General features: G+C 38.5%; 1 protein-coding gene across 2 annotated transcripts; it reads left to right on the forward strand.

Annotated features, from left to right (window-relative positions):
- The first annotated feature begins 275 nt into the window (after nucleotides 1-275).
- Nucleotides 276-16,706, forward strand: atg9b (autophagy related 9B). Of its 2 annotated transcripts, XM_084731682.1 has the most exons (15): nucleotides 276-612; nucleotides 841-1,007; nucleotides 2,588-2,631; nucleotides 2,937-3,001; nucleotides 3,725-3,895; nucleotides 5,925-6,066; nucleotides 6,250-6,998; nucleotides 8,197-8,350; nucleotides 8,606-8,785; nucleotides 8,957-9,202; nucleotides 9,418-9,656; nucleotides 9,772-9,865; nucleotides 10,956-11,040; nucleotides 12,938-13,110; nucleotides 13,253-16,706. In XM_084731682.1, the coding sequence occupies exons 2-14, from the start codon at nucleotides 899-901 to the stop codon at nucleotides 13,090-13,092; spliced, it is 2,433 nt and encodes an 810-aa protein (XP_084587808.1). In that variant the 5' UTR covers nucleotides 276-612; nucleotides 841-898; the 3' UTR covers nucleotides 13,093-13,110; nucleotides 13,253-16,706. The 2 variants fall into 2 exon arrangements, with proteins under 2 accessions (XP_084587808.1, XP_084587807.1); XM_084731681.1 differs by having other exon boundaries at nucleotides 276-1,007.
- Nucleotides 16,707-17,703: the final 997 nt, after the last annotated feature.

Raw genomic sequence — 17,703 nt, forward strand, 5'->3', positions numbered from 1 at the left:
GACACCTGGAAATGACGTTAAAGCAGAAGTGTCATGTCTAAATTGGAACCCTAGATTTGCGGACCTCTCGCGATTTGAAGGCGTTTGACTTAATTGTGCACTCGATTCAAGCTAATTATGTAGAGTTGCAAGGCTGCGACCACAATCTTCTTTCGTGTAGAAACAAAAATCACTGAGTGAGGTCGGGAAAAAAGGTAATAATTTAGATTAAAATCTCTACTCTCGCGAGATCATTTGCGGGTTTGGGGTTCCCACCTGAAGACATGACCAAGCAGAAGTGACGTCAATGACGTTTTGTTGACATTTGTTTGTGAAAGACAAAAACAGTGGACACACAGAGGATGGTGTATTTTTGGAAACCAACTAACGGACCTCGGGACAGACTGAAAACCACCATGTGGTGATTATAACATTGCTGTGTGAATTAAAACAAGCTGGTCGAGATTGGACTCTGAGGCAAAGACTAAGCTAAAGCAGATCTGGATCAGCAGATGAACGGAGCAAGTCGGGAACAAAACAAACCGTGTCACCCAGACTACATGAGAGAGGCTGAATCATTCACAAGCTAACCAGCCAGCAGACTCTTGAGTTAGATTGTATTATTATATTAAGGTAACTAATATTCATTAGTTAATCTACCGAAGATACTTGTATTTAGTTTCTAATCTCTAACGTGTTACATGTTACCATGGTAATTTAGCGTTACCAAACATTGTCCGTCAGACTAGCAAGTTAGCATGCTAATGTTAGCCGCAGCTAACGTTACCCTTATTTGAACTGCTGAGAGGCTAGCTTACAGAATGTACTGAGGTCGTGAGACTGCATTCTTCTCAATAACAGTGTTTACTACAAGTAGCTCGTCGTAAGTTGGGAGCGACAGTTAAGAATGTGAAGCACAATGGCCAACTTTGAAGCTTATCAGGAGTATCAGAGAATTGAGGACTTCGAAGAGGACTCACCACCAGGAGAGGAGGATTTGCTGGTGCATGTGCCCGAAGGCCTGAAAGGTAAACATGTTATTATAGCTAACGTATAAATCGTGTTGCTAACACTTTCCAGTAACGGTACAAATCATATACTTAAGCATTTCATAACTAATGCGTGACTTATGATGATTTAACACCTTAATTGATGCAGGATGTATTACGAATTCCTCTTGCTCATCCTTAACTTCATATGATCATATGATGAGTTCACACTTAAAAGATCATCGATAAAGACTGTTAATTTACAGTTACTTCATACATGAATTGTTATGCAATCAAATTAGCTGGATTCCAAAAGTTTATTTTTGCGTTTGCTCAGCCTCTCTGAAAGCAGAACAGTAGTTACCTGTTCTCAGAAAAATATGAAGCTGTAAATAAAGTTACATAAATACAATACTTTTAGATAACAGAAGTCCAGGTAACTTGATGTACATCAATCGATGTGTGAAGTAATTGTAAATTAACATTAGAGCCAGACAAATATATTGATTATCCAATATTATCAGCCCAATATTGACATAGCACACCTATATCCTTCTATATAGGTATTCGCATATATGTTGTCTGATTTTTTTTTTTACAGAACATAAAGCAAATTTTTGAATTTTTATGTTTATCTGATTGTTTTTTTTAATTCGAGTTGTTCTATTTGTGTTTTTTAAATTTTTTTTTTTTTTTTAAAATATCTAGTTATTTGTAAATATTATAAATACCAATGAAAGTTTATTGTGTCAGTAACCTGATGTTATTTGGATTTTAAATATATGAATTTAAAAAAAGCAAAAAGACTCCCACAAACTGTCTTATGCACTTGCAAATTCAAGATTGTATTAAATGTTTCTGTGTGATGACCTTCATCAGGTTAATTTTACAGTACACACGGAGAGACCATTTGAATTGGTAGAATAATTCACATGCACCAATTTGTTCACGCTCCAAGCTGAAATCATGTAGGTCTTATTTGGTTTAGATAGTTTTCAGATTTTTCCTCTGAATGACGTAAGCTTGTAATGTGACCTGATGGGTCCAACTGGATTAATCTACCAATTTAAATGTTCTCTCCTTGTGTCTTGTAAAATTAAACTGATGAAGGTCAACACACCGAAAAGTTGTTAATAAAATTTTGAATTTGAATGTGCAGTAGAGTCTTTTTGCTTTTTATTGTAAACTCTTCTCCTATGCACCTGTGTACTTACAGGTGTGCAAAAGTTTTGCTCTTATAAATAAAGAATATTGGCCAATATATCAATATTGGTATCTGCATCAGCCCCAAAATCCAGTATCAGTCGGGCTCTAACTAACATTCCTTAACTGATGATCTTTTAAGCGTGAACTAAGCGCATAATGTCATTGTGATCGTTTGGTAGTGGTGAGAAACAGGATTTCATGATACATCTTGTATTAATTCATGCATTAAATCCTCATATGTCATGCATTAGTTAAGCATGACTTAGTACATGATTTGCACTCTTATTGTAAATTCTTACTGGGTCTTTAATGTAAGTGACTAATTGCACATTTAAAGTGTTGTACCAGTTGCAACTGGGTGAAATTTCTGTAGGATGTCTAGCTTTCTAATAATGCCTCCATTTATGTTACAGACTCATGGCACCATATCAAGAACCTGGATAACTTCTTCACAAGGATATCCTTTTAAATTATAGTGTAGTTAAATGGCAGGTCTACCGAGTGTAGCTTACTGTCATTTTATACGTCAATGGCATCATGCCATGCTGACACACAGACTTATTAAGATGCAGGTCAGTAGTCGTATTTAGAATCTGTTGCATTTCGCAATGTTTACCTCTTGACTGCCACTTACTTATACAGTGTTTCTACAGAGATCAGTAGGAAAGTGAAATCTCTTGGGGGCCTTGAGTTTGATGGTTGATATATTTGTGGTATTTTGTGTTGTCCTGCTTGTACTTTTCCCTTAACCAGCCTGTTCACATCTATCATTTCCATCAAAAGAATGGCTTTGCCTGTATGATGTTGTCAGAGTTCTTTGAACTTGTGTAAGTACTGAATACTGATGCCTAGACTATACATCTTGAGATAAAGCAATGTGTTTTTAACAAGACACTTGTTTTCAGTAAGACTTGGGCCTCATTTCTGTCAGTGGTTATTTTTCATGTTGTTATGACAGTTCAGTGTGCCTCAGGCTTCAGCATGAACGAGTTCAGCCAGATGATTTCAACATCAGCTCCACTTGAGTCCCAAGTGAAACAGTTTCTCCTCACTAAACACTAAAACTTGATTACTAATTGTTTTATTTTTATTATATTTATATAATTATTCATATGTATTTTTCTGGTATAATTTATTATTATAATTTATTGTGTCAGTGCAGCATAGTGTTTATTTTCCAGCCCTGTTATGTGAGATAATTTTTTGCTGCTAACGTGCCAGGAGCTCTCTCTATTATTAAGTCCTGGTCTGGTGTTTGTCTGAATCTGGCCACAGTTGTCTCATTAATGTGGGGCCTCTGTCAAAATATTTAATAAGGGAACTGCAATTGATCTGTGCTAATTAGACTATTAGAAATGAATAATTTCTTAGTATATGCTGAGTGCACTGCACTGGCTGTGGCTTGATGGTTAGAAATTAAATATGATTATTGTAATCTGCACAATACTGTATATTACTGTTAATCTCTTTTGTCATTGTTATTATTTTGTAACAATTGGATTAATTGTGATGCCTAATTGCTTTTTGCTTCTTGCATCTCATCCTCACAGTCAATTTTTGTTTGTTGTCACGTTCACGACGTTCCTCGTCAACTGTGTGGAGTATGATGTCTTGTTTGCCAATCGAGCGGTCAATCACACCGGGCCGGGCCACAACCCCTTGGACAGGAACAAAGTCACACTTCCAGATGCCATCCTACCCAGCCAGCAGTGCACTCAAAGGTAATCATCATGTTTAACACAGTTTAATGGAGAGCTTTTTCCTATGGGGGCAAAATGAGTGGAAAAGTCAAGGTGAATTAATCATAATATACTGTCAAGTGATGTGCCTGTCCTCTCATTCCAGCCAGTTTGATTAGATACTTTGTTCTGGAGCAGACATGGTCTTGGATATTATTAGAGCTCTTTTAGAGACAGGCCTTCAGAGGGATTTAATTTGTCTGGCTTAATACAGTTGCAATCAGATTTTCTGACTTAATTTCTTATTGGACTGTGTCAGACGTGGCTTCAGACGGCCAGATACCGTCATATTCACTGGGACAAAATATGCAACAGTAGCCTATTTAGCTGTACCCTGTGGGTGTCTTTATTTACACCAGAAAATCATGAGAACTTCCTTGTATTTATTAATGGTTGGCACTGACTGTTTAAGCTCTTTTATTAACTGTCGGCGCTCTAAGCACTAATTTTAATGGTTTATCACAAATGAATCCATATCATATGAGAGCAGGAACACTCAGTTATTAGCTGACCTGAGTATTTGTTCCTTTTTTTTTCTTAAACTTAAAAGAAGCAACATTAACACATTTTTCACATTTTTATTGTGCATTATCATTTTGAACACATCTGCAAAATTAAAATACTTCATGTTGGGAAATAGTAGCAGTGATAAGAGCAAATTATGAGCTTAAATGTTGGATTTGTTTTAGAAAACAGTTCCATCAAAAATCATTTTATCAGATTGATTTAAGTACAAGTGACACGTCTTTCCATGAAATGTGTGTCTTTCTCAGTTTTGTTGTTTATTTCAGCATGAGATCGGTAGCTTCAAATTGCAACATTCCTCTCACTGATAGTTTACTTGGAGGAAGGTATTGGTGCACTGTGTTCAGACTGACTGTAGGGAACAGCACGATGTAATTGATAGCTTCGGCGAGGTAAAACTGGCCTGTCGAAATCCTGACAACTTGGCTGGGCCAGCAAGCTGACAACCACATGACACCTCTGGCTGGCTGCAAGGGATAGACCCCCCCCTCCCTTCCCTGGCTCCCTCCTTCCCCACTCCCATGTTGTCATATATTTTTTCACTCAAGATGTAGCCTAGTCTCTGCTTGTTTTCTCTAGCTACTCTTAATAGGCTTGTCATCCATTTGTTCCTGGTTATGACAGCGGCTCAATAGTCATTTATATCAAAGTCAATGACGTACAGCCGCTTGGAATTCTAATTTGGGAACAGCTTGTCCCACAGTTTGGATCATCTCTGTCCTCTTCATGGTCCCTCTCTAATTTCCCTTGTAAAGCCAGATGCTTGTCCTGAAAACATTCTAGTATTTCATTTATTATATCTCAAAGTGACCTTATAGGAAATGATATACGAATGTAAAGGACCAGCAGCAATCACACCGAAACTGGCTGATGTATGTTTTTAAGTATGGGCAGCTACTTCTCAGTATATTCTGTGTTTTGACATGTAATACTCAGAAGATTCCTTAATTTTAGAATGAAGTAAGCCAGCTGCCTCACCCACAACCTGTAAACAGGAGTTAAGTATCAGTTTGAGAGATTACAACATACACTGGGAGCGACAGTTGCTGCTTTACTCATCTGTTTATCACCTAAAATGTTAAATGTAGTATAAAAGGTCAATTTACCATGTAATAAGAGGAGTGAAGGTGCCACTTTAAATGTTTGTTATTTTGCAGAAATTCTGAATGCCAGATCAGTCTCCATCTCAACCACTTTGTCAGGTCATTTATAAGCTTTTTTGTTGACTTTATTCTCAAGTTGACTTTATTCTCAACATTTTTACTTTATTGTCAGAATGCAAAATGTAAAAAACAACAACTTTTTTCCCCCTATGCCTGTTCTGCCTTCCTAGTATTGCATGAGCATTGTTGTGTTTTCTGTAAATGTCCTTACATGTTTGATTACAGCCGTAATTTTACACCCATGCCTGAATGACAAAAACCCAAAACTTTTAACAGGTACGTGAAGCCAGCCGTGTCTAAGATGGGTTTTTGTTTCTTTTCAGAATTCAAGACAACAGCTGGATCATATTCCTTCTCATCATGGCAGCCATCTTCTGGATTTATCGACTTGTCAAAGTCTTTTGCAATGTTCTCAGCTACTGGGAGATCAGGCAGTTCTACATTAAAGCACTGAAGATCAGAATGGTGAGTGTTTTACCTGGAGATCTAATCATTATGTACAAAAAATGCTTCTCAAATCAGTCTCATTACAAATGTCTTCTGGTTTTGAAAAGATGATATGACAGACCTAAAATGATAAGTCGTTTGTCATGCATTGCCTCTGTAGTATTTGTCCGTTTACTCAGTGCCCTTGCCTCCATGTCCCAGGATGAACTATGCAACTTCACGTGGCAGGAGGTCCAGGACCGGCTCATCAGCCTGCAACGAGAGCAGCAAATGTGCATACACAAGAAAGAGCTGACAGAGCTCGACATCTATCACCGCATCCTGCGATTCAAAAACTACATGGTGGCTATGATAAACAAATCACTGCTGCCGGTGCAGCTGCAGCTCCCCCTACTGGGTAACGTGGTGTTCCTCACCCAGGGCCTCAAGTACAACTTTGAGCTCATCCTCTTCTGGGGCCCTGGATCGCTGTTTCAGAACAAGTGGAACCTGCACCCCAAATACAAGCGGAGTGGAAACCGCCTGGAGCTGGCTCAGCAGCTCAGTAGAGTCATCCTGCTCATGGGTTTGGCCAATTTGCTGCTGTGTCCCTTCATCCTGGTGTGGCAGGTACTCTATGCTTTCTTTAGCTACACCGAAGTGATCCGCAGAGAACCGGGAAGTCTGGGTGCACGACGCTGGTCCCTGTATGGTCGTTTGTACCTGCGGCACTTCAATGAGCTGGACCACGAGCTGCACGGACGTTTGGGCCGCGGCTACAAACCCACTTCCAAATACATGAACTCCTTTACATCACCGCTGCTGACTGTACTGGCGAAGAACGTTGCCTTCTTCTCAGGCTCAGTGTTGGCTGTGCTCATTGCACTGACCGTCTATGACGAGGATGTTCTGACAGTGCAGCACATTCTGACCGCTATCACTGTGCTGGGGGTGGTTGTTACTGTCACCAGGTGAGCTCTCAGAGCCAGGTGCTTGTCCTGGAACCATTCCAGGATCACTATCAGTAGGTGTAGAAATAGTTGTCTGTACTTTATACTTGATAATCCTACTGGTTTGTGCTATAATAGATTATGTTTTGCACTTGTTTTTATTTTGTTTATTCAGTTGTTGGGGGAAGTTAATTGTAAAAGACACTGTGAACATCCTGCATATCATTTATTAATGAATATGGGGGGAAATGGGGGTGCAGTTCACCCCAAAATCAAAAATACATGTTTTTCCTCTTACCTGTAGTGTTATTTATCCATCTAGATTGTTTTGGTATGAGTTGCCAAGTTTAGAGATATCAGCCATAGAAATGTCTGGCTTCTCTCAGATATCATGGGAAAAAAAACTTTTGAAAAACTCAACAGCAATGTGTATTTACCAAAAACTGATTCTTTTACTCAAGATAATCTACAGACCTTTTTGTTAGCAGTTTCATGTTGGAACTGTTTTGTCTTGAGTGAAGTACAACTGCCAACCATATCACAGCACAGAAAGAAGCGTGCATCTTCTCATGAACCAGAGGTTACAGCTCAGCTGAGGAGGATGCCATTAATATTTACAGCCTGCGCTGTCACGGGTATGTGCCTCTCATCCATGAGTAGTTGCACGCTTCCTTCTGTGTGGTTATGCAGGTAGTGGGTGTTGTTCAATAGATCTTTTTGCAAGCAGTTTCATGTAGGAACTGTTTGCTTCCTGTGGATTATCTTGAGTAACAAGGTCATGATTTTTGGAAACAGACTGTTGAGTTTTTCAGTACATTTTTCCCCTTTGAGCACTACAACCCGAGTTCAGTTTAGTTTGATTATATCGAATAGAAGGTCATCTCTACAGCTCATATCTCCAAAACTCAGCAACTCACACCAAAACAATCCAGATGGGAAAAAAAGTACTACAGGCCAGAGGACAATATGTATTTCTGATTTTGGGGTTAACTGTCCCTTTCAGTGTAAAGGAAACTTTAGACATCCCGCATATCACTTACTAATGAATAAGTGAAATTCAGAGAGAACCCTTGTCCCCTATTGAGTCACAGATTTTCACTTATAAAATCAAATTCTTGTCTACATTACAAAGCAATCTTGTTTCCTTAATTCACCTTATATGTGCAGCCATAGTAGTTCTGTTGAAAAATGCCCATATTTTGTACCTGTCCTACACCAGGTCCTTCATCCCAGATGAGCATATGGTGTGGTGTCCAGAACAGCTGCTGCAGTGTGTGCTGGCACACATTCACTACATGCCAGACCACTGGAGGGGCAATGCTAACAAGAGTGAGACCCGTGACGAGGTGGCCCAGCTGTTCCAGTACAAAGCGGTGAGGGATGCAGAAACTCACTGGATAGGAACACATTTGTCACAGTCAGACTAAAATTATGGTTGAGTTTTGTTGTGATTGATGACGTTTTTAATGTAGCACCTGGTCAATGATTAGACTTTATCAGACTGGATTTAATGATGCATCTTTGGGAACACTGATCTACATTTGAGTATGTGTAGAATATGAATGTATGAATATTAGATATGTTAGAATTTGAGAATGTACAATCAGTGTTGTCTCTGTCCAAATCAGGTGTTCATCTTGGAGGAGTTGCTCAGCCCAATTGTCACACCCTTCATTCTCATCTTCCTCCTGAGGAATAAGTCTCTAGAGATCATTGACTTCTTCAGGAACTTCACCGTGGAGGTGGTTGGAGTTGGAGACATCTGTTCCTTTGCGCAGATGGATATCAGACGTCATGGAAACCCAACAGTACGGTTTCTTCCTTCTTTTACATAAGATTCAAACCACTCAGTTCATTACCTTTTATCAAAATGGAGAGGATATGACTCAGTGAGCAAAGGTCCTAGTGAATGTTTAATGTAATGTTGTGATGATGTTTCTTGAATTGATGTATATATGTCTTTAAATGTCTTTTTTCAGTGGATGTCAGAGGGCCAGACGGAGGCCTCCATTTACCAGCAGGCTGAAAATGGCAAGACAGAGTTGTCTCTCATGCATTTCACCATCAAGAACCCACGCTGGCAGCCGCCTCAGGAGAGCTCAGTGTTTATCAGCCATCTGAAGGAAAAGGTGCAGCATGATGCACAAGGCGGCCCCTCCACCCAGCTGCTGCTCTCTGAGGCTCCTCTCTGCACCTCACTGCAGTCCAACGAGTCTGCCACTGGGGTAAGAAACCCTGAGAAACACGTTGATCACACAAATACCATTCAAATAAATATCCATTAACATAGCATCTACAGAGAAAATAGACTTTTTCTGCATAAGCTACAGTTGAGGACAAAATCAAATCAAAAAATTATAGTGTCAACTTTTTTGTTCTCTTTTATATTGTATCTTAAATACTTTGTGGCTCTGGACTGATGTATGTATGTCATTTCCAGCCTGACAATCTGTTGGCTAGTGTCCTGGCCTACCCCATTCTAACTGCGTCGGGACTACAAGGGCGAGACCATCGCTTCATCCCACCAAGCACCGCTGCTTCTGCTGCTGCCAGCGTCCTGGCCTCTTTGTCCACTTCTCAGCTCGCACACCCCAGCCGTGGCCGCACACACGGCTTCCTGCCCTCATCCGTCCACCCCGAGAGCACCATGTACCGCAGCGATCGTACCATCATTGACAGGTACTTACCACACATCACATTTTCCACTGTGTTGTTTACATCCTGCAGCTATTAGAAATAAATAATTAATGCAGAGGCTTGTTTATCAGCTTTGATTAACATGTGTCTTTTTCAGTATGACTAACAGTGACTCTCGCATCCGGAGCAATGCACTGCACTCAGAGTTTGCGTCAGCAGAGATGAGTCTCCACGCAATCTATCTGCATGAGGTAATTTCCTGACCACGAATTGTCGCCTCTAGGCACTGCAGTTGACATTAATATATTTATCCTCATCCTTCCTTCTCTGGAATTTAAAGTGATACTCCCCAAACGTATCAGTAGCACTTTACATTACAGCTCAGTAATAACATGGTTAATAGTGGGGCGATAGTTTGATTATGAAGAGCGATAATAAAGAAGAAGAATAATAGTAATAGTAATACCATGTAATTACAGAAGTAATAACAGGTAATAGCTTGGTATTAACAATGGATTTGAGGGGCCAAAAACAAAGGGTAATTGAGCAAATAGCAAATAGTATGGTAATATTTTGTTAACAATATGGTAACTTGCAACAATAAAATTCTTATATTTGGATTAAAATGGTAATATGGTGACATTAAGGGGGTAATAACCTGATGATAATAATGAGTCAATATAGCTTGATGTTTCCACAGTATTATAGGGTACTTTTAGCACAATGTAACGTCAAAATAACATAAAATTCTGGGAAGCCCATATTAGTAATTATTTAATAATAAACCTGAAATTTTTCTTTTCATATTTTCCAATCATTCCATGTAATTTTAAATATATTACAAATACTGTGCTAAGTTTATATTTAAACTTGAGTAGTTTAGTAGTTGTTAGTTTTTGTGTAATAACTCCATAATACAGCTACAAAATACTAAACTACCTTTTTTCATTGAATTAAATCGTAATTTTCAATTAAACCACACACAGAGACATAATGTTACCCAACTAAATTGTTTTGCCTCGTTGCTGTCCTTAAATATGTTTCACCATTATTACCCCTGTTTTTGGCCCCTTATCACCCTTCTACATAAATTTCAATGTAATGTTACCAAGATATACCCATTGTTAATACTAATATTGCATGGTTATTACTTTGGTAATTACATAGTATTACTTAATTATTACCTCCTTATTATCAAACTATTAACTCACTATTATTACCGTTATTACCAACCTGTAATGTGAAGCACTAGATTTTGGAGTAGCACTTTTCAGTATTTTTTCTAGTCCACCTGTGTAGAGTTCTGTTCTTCTGTAGACTGACAACTGCTTATCTCTCCAGCTCCACCAGCAGAGCTCCCAGCCTCAGAGAAGTTCTGGGCAGTGGCAGAACCCAGTGCCAATGAGAGACCTACACACAAACACTGGTAAATGAACATATTGATTTTCAAGAACCTTGCAGCTTCAGTTTAGCTGAAAAAAAAAACAAGTGATAAGCTCCTGTCAGTGTTGGTTCTGTTTGTTAAGTATGACCTGCATTTGTAAATACCTTTGACATTAACATTACATTAATTGACTCTGTGTAATGTGAAGAAAATTGCTTGTAGTGCTGAAATCCTGGTTGTGACCTAAATCTGCAGCACTTAATTACGCACTCCAGTCAGATCAAGAACTACAAATTGAGTAGAGCCTTAAAGGAGTTTAGATTAAATTAGAATAGATTTTAGAAGCAATTATGTCTGCTTTAATATTTGTCAAACTTACGTTGGACTACATGGTAATGCAGCACGGAAGCCAAACCTGCTCTGACAACTTGGCACAAGAACATAAATGCAGATATGAAGCTCATTGGGGCGTATTAAGAGTTTCAAGTCTCTCCATGTTCCAGCTGAAATGAATGGAGAGCATTAACTGCCAGAAAGGTGAAAAAAATACAATGTGAAAACTAGGGCTGCCCCTGAAAAATCAACGATTTGAATCATCAGTCAAGTAGACCCCTCAAGTCAACTTGGGGTGCATTTTACTTTTTCTTTTTTTAACTGCATCATTGTACACGGAGTAATGCAGGGGCAACAGCACAACAGGCTGTAAACAAACCAATTCTCACAATGTTCACAAACTAACAAAACAAACACACAACTAACTGTGATGGAAGTGAAGAAGGATGATAGAAGTGGAGGGCAGTGTGATGCCAGACAGTGCGACTCCAGTCTTTTGGCTGCTCACACTCTCTTTGCTCTGGTGCTAACTGACAGTGAGGTTGGCTAAACTTTTTGAGCCAAATGTTGGTACAACCTGCTCTGTAATTGTCATCCACTGTGATTGCTGGCTGGCAACACTATCAGCAGGCTAATCAGCTCTACCATGTGGGTGTAAATGGCCACATCAGAGATTTACACCTAGGGTGCAAATAGCATTTTTGGCTATGGACACCTCGGTGCTTGTCTCTGCCATGATAGGCTATATATACTCCCTGGTGTAAATAGCCACACTGGCGATTCCTCACCAGCGGCAAATAGCACTGATGGCTACTGACACCTGGGTGCTTTGAAAGATATATATGTATATGAATTACAAAATGAGGCATAATATAAGTATTCTAAGCACTGACATGCAAACATATTGTAAAAAAAATCACACTTATTAAATCTGCAGCATCTAAAATCCAAATCTAAAAAGCTGAAATAATATTGAAAAACAACATGTTAGATTTTTTTTTGGTTTATCCGAAACCTTAGTATAAAACCAATAGTATGTAAAGTGGATACCACGCCAGCATAAATATCCCATAATGCAGTGCAGTAGAAACAACATGGCGGACAGCAACTATGGCAACTTTGGCATAACATCAAGTGCAAGCTTTCACTTTGCGAGGTGTAATAATTTTTTTAAATCATTGGCACAGGTTACATGTCTCCAACCAGCAAGCAGACTTGTGGAAAATTACATGATACACACTGAGCTGTGTGTTTGAAAACAAGATTATTATAGTTCATTGAAATTAAACTAAAAACTAAAAAACTACAGGAAGTGTCTTTAGATTTAATCTTTGTCAGTTTGGTCAAATTTGTCAACACAGAAGCATGAGGAAGTATTGACTATAGGTATGGACTGCTGTCTATATCACATGAGTCAGTTGCCTTCACAAAGTGTTGTGTTTATATTGTAATATCTTTTCTGACCTTCTTACATCTTGCTCCTGGAATATATCCCTGACCTAAAACCAAAAATCAAAACTAATGCTGAAATCTAAAACTAAACATTTTTAACAATAAACACCAAACTCTGATGCAAGGTTTAACTTAGTATCGACACTCTTGTCAGGTATCCAGGCACATAGTGGCCTTGGTTCCAGCATTTCCATGCCAACACCTGTCCACCTTGGTCGCTGGCAAGAGGAGGAGGAGGAGAATGAAGATGATCAGGAGATAAACAGTGGATCTACTCCAAAACAGGGCACTGCTGGGAGTAGTTGTTGAAGTGCCTTATTTCATAAGGTATATGCTCTCTTTTAACACAGACACATGTCTACGATCTATGCTTTGTGGCTCTGTATTCTGTAACAAACATAACAAATGGCCTTTTATCCTGCAACATTGCCACGATAATTTCTCCTCTTTCTCTCTTTTCCTTTTCTAGTGTTTACATTTTACTTTCTTCTATGAACATTGTGGCCTTAGATGATCCTCATGGAGAATTTAGCATGGACCTTTAAAACATCGTTCAGCGTTTGTTGTAGGAGGGGTCATTGAATAACCACTGTCTCTGCACCTCTACGCCTCATCCTGTCACATCAGGCAGACTTATGGCATCAGGGAAACCATACGTCTTCCGTCCGTTTCATCCTGATCTCGTCAGAAACTTGTACAGACAAACTGCGTGTAAAGTGACAGAGAGAGACAATAGAGTGTATTCATAGGATCACTGTGTGATGGAGGGTGTGGCCGATTATTTTTATTGTGGAATGCATGTGAAAGGCTCATCGTGGTGTCTGCTGAGCCTGTGTCTGTGTGCGCAATTCAAGTGTTTGTGCATCACAAAGTTTTACAGCGCAAGTCTAATTGAAGTTCCTCACAGAGTGGTGTCTTGATCTGTGCTACAAAGACTGCAGACTGTATCATAGCTGCCTGAACAACTTTGATCACCTGGAAAAAATTAATTCAATATTTCAAGTTGTGCTGTATACAGAAGTCCTGAGAGGCGAGCGAGACGAACGATTCTGGTGATCCATTTTATAAGTCTGATCTGATAGGTTTTCTGTCCTTTATTTACGAATTAAGAGCAAGTGGACGAAGGGTTTTGCAAGAATTAACTTTTTAATTCTCTAATTCTTATTTTGATCTGTGAAAATTATTACAACAAACCTAAAAAATGACATTTAAAATTCAAAGAAATTAAAAAAAAAGATCCTGGCAAACCCTTTATCCACCTGTTCTGAAGTCATAAATAGAGGAGAGAAAACAATAGAGATCAGACCTAGAAAATGGATCACCAGATTTTTTTTTGACTTGCCTTTCAGGGCTTGCATAGATGTTTGACCCTGGTGATTTGTAAATACACTTTTACGTCTTACTTATCCTTATAAAAGTCCTCATTTTTACTACCAGATCTAATCCTTGAAAAAGATACCAAGTATTGCTATGATAAAGAGCTGACTGTACTACTAAAACACCATGTGTACCTGGCAAGAAGCCCTATTGGGTTTGACAAAACATGTCTTTAAACCAGATATACACATGCTCTGATGCTGCTGTCTGTGTTTAGTGGTCCTAAATACAGATTTTATTCAGTATTAATTAATATTTCCACAGCTGATGTATCAAGACATTACTGTTCCTTTAAGAAACATGACTGACATCATTATGGGCCCCAGATACACTTAGCATCAAAATCTGATGCAGGTATAAGATGTCTTTTTAATTCTGTTTAAGCTGGACTAAAAGCCAGCTTTATGCCTTAACACCAATTTAACAACAGATGTATTTAAATCCTAGTTTTTACCTCAGCGGTGGTGAAGAAAGACTAATAATCCAACCAATACCTCTGCTTTGTATTTACTCTTGTGTATATACAGTACATAAAAGTTTATTTGCAGTGTACAGATGCATCTTTTAACTGCATTTTGATTTTGATGGCAGGTGTAAATGGAATCTCTTTCATTCTCTGTTTTCATTTTTGCCCAGCAGATGAGTCAAATATCCCAAAAAAAATTATTTAGAACAAAACAGGGTGGTGTTGCTTTTACAAATCTTTGTTGTGCACATTAACATTTAGCTAAGCTCACATAAAAATGGAACTTAATCATAAAAGGGCTGATGTCAGAGTGTGCGCTGTTGGGTTTAGGTTTTTAAGAATTAAGGACAGCAGTTCCTCTCAGTGTTGGCTTCATACTTTCAAAGTAAGAGCATAAGGAGAAGATAATGCCTTTCCAGAGTCTTAGCTTTAGGTTTATTTATTGCCCCTCAGATATTTCTTAGTTGATTATATGTGTATTATTTATTAAAAAAAAAGAAAAAAAGAAAATATTTAGATTGTTTTGCCATTTACTTTAACAAAAGCTTATAATCCTGTTAATGAAAGAAATGGCATGTATCCCCCACTGAAAGTAGTTAAAACTACTTTTTGATTTAGAAATTCTGATTAAAAAAGGATTTATTAATGCAAAGATGCAAAATGCATAACAAGGCCAGCAGCATGATGTTGAATGTGATTTACACACAAAAAATAACTTGGACTAAATCTGCTTGTTGATGCAGTGCGCAAAATATCGTTCTACCCATGTTTTTTTTCACAGTAATATAGATCTCATCTCCATGACTGCAAGACTTAAGAGGGTACAAATGTCTCTTTGCCCTCTTGTGTGTGTAAAAACCTTTTTCTTTCTTTCTTTTGTGTGTGTCTGTGTGTGTGTGTGTGTGTGTGTGTGTGTCTGGAAGGAATGCATTTTGACACCTGCGTAATTATGCTAACATGAACTCAGAATTTTTGCACTGACAGAAAATAAACCTTTTTTTTTAATGTGTGCATATATACAGTACTTGCAACAGTTTAGAAAGGGCAGGTCTCTAAAGGGAGTGCGTCTCCATCCTGTGTCACCTCTTCTCATTGTTTGTATATAAATAAGCAAAGCATCAGCACGTATTGTATTGTCGTCGTCCACAGTAAACCACCTGGAAGCACTGTGGCCAAATCACATAATCACGTAAAGGTTGGTCTTACCTCTGGTCAGTAAAAGTTCGCCCTGTAGGGGAGGATGTGTGTGTTTCTGTCACACTGTTAAATACGCTTACATGGGTGTTGTGTCCACTGTCCATGTGTGCAGTGAGTTTATTTTTGTAGAGACACTGGAGCTCAGCTTTGTGCACAGAGTTGATTTCTTGTGACCGTCTCCACATTTACACCTCACTGCTATGTTTGTCATTTTATTTTAAGCAGTGCCTTAGTATTAAGGTTTAGTCTTTGCTCTTTATAGAAGCCATTTCATGTAAACTGTTGGATTACTTTCACAAATTTAGCAGCACACACTATGTACAGTATTTTATTTCAGCGAGTCATTGTGTATAGCATCAAGTATGTTGTGAAATTGTGGATGAGTTGCAAACTGAGATCTTGTGTCTGTCTGTTGCATCCGACAGCACACTTCTTCTTATCATGGTGTCTATGATTGCACTGTACTCGATATCCTAAAGAAGCAGGAGTTTGCCTTGTAATTGGCATTGTCATCACGGCCAACCTTCTCACCGTACTATGGTTTCTTATCCACTATACACCAGTCTAAAGAATCACAGTGACTGGAACAAGGTGCTAAGTTTTCATCCTGAAACGTTGAATATGTTTTAAGACATGTTTTGTTTTGGTTTTTTGTTACATGGGTTTGTTTGTTTTTCGTTCTGTAAATTTAAAAAAAAAAAAAACACTAGCTGAAAAATGAAACATGCCAAAAGAACTTGTTTTCGGCACAGCTTTACAATACATGTGTTGTTTTCTGTGAGTGAGTAGAGAGGCAAATAAATCTTATTTTGAGTGTATTTAATCATTTCATGTGTGGTTGATTATGTGATGTTTATTTGAAATAAAATATATTTTAATTTTCTCTCTGTTTTATGTTGCTTTTGCTAGTTTACCATGAGCTTGCAAAACTTGAATGTATTATTATTATTATTTATTTTTTTTTTTTTTAGATTTTTTTCAGGGGGGAGGGTTATGCCTTTTTTGACAGAGACAGACAGGAAAGGGGGCAGAGAGAGAGGAGACAACATGCAGCAAAGGGCCACAGGTAGTAGCCAAACCGATGGCCGCTGCAGAGGACCGACAGTCCCAGTGGGCACACACTCCACCAACTGAGTCACAGGGACGCCCCAAGTCTTGAATGTATCTAATGCTGATATAAGGGTATTGGTGAGGGATGCACTGTATTGGATTTTTTTTTACAATATCTGATCTGCTGATATTTTCCAACTCATTTTGGCCAACACAGATACATGTACATAACTGTTTCCACCTAATTGCAGAGAATTGCATCACATCTCTCCTGTAGAGGAACTAACATTATTATGCGTACTCTTATTATGATGGCCCGCTGGCAGACGCAGACTTAAAATACAAAGCTTTTTAAAGTGTTCACAGTTGCTGGGCAAAATAAGAAAACTACTGCTGACTGACTTTGTTTGGCTACTTGTTTCTCTGTGTTCTTCACAAATTTGTCATAACAATCAGGATGACATTGCGATGGGCAATTAAATTTGTAGTGTTGAAAGAATGTCATTTGACCGACGCCAGGTAATCATTGCAAATAGCAACTTTAAGAAACCTCCACAAGGCAGACATGCTCACGACGTATGCATAATTAAAGCGTCATCTTTTTGGACTGTCATATTGGCAGAGATGTTCATTTAATTTCAAAGCCTTTATTGGCTGATACGGATGATGTACTGATATTATCATGCATCCCTAGTATTCATGCATTTGTCTTCTGGGCTGAACGGCCTGCTTTTCTGAAAGTGTTTATGCAGCATGACTCAATGTCAGTCTGGTAACCAAACATTTTCCAGAGTGAAATATCTTGATAACTGTTGGAATGATTGCTGTGA

Source organism: Lutjanus erythropterus, chromosome 12 (genome assembly GCF_056507025.1).
Source record: "Lutjanus erythropterus isolate fLutEry1 chromosome 12, fLutEry1.hap2, whole genome shotgun sequence".
NCBI lineage: Eukaryota > Metazoa > Chordata > Actinopteri > Lutjaniformes > Lutjanidae > Lutjanus > Lutjanus erythropterus.

What these genes read in the sequence shown, in the direction of transcription:
- atg9b (XM_084731681.1), top strand. Translation starts at nt 899, where the DNA reads ATGGCCAACTTTGAAGCTTATCAGGAGTATCAGAGAATTGAGGACTTC. An exon ending in TCAGAGTTCTTTGAACTTGT is followed by an intron (nt 3,002 to 3,724) that starts GTAAGTACTGAA and finishes TCATCCTCACAG; the next exon opens with TCAATTTTTGTTTGTTGTCA. An exon ending in AGACCTACACACAAACACTG is followed by an intron (nt 11,041 to 12,937) that starts GTAAATGAACAT and finishes CACTCTTGTCAG; the next exon opens with GTATCCAGGCACATAGTGGC.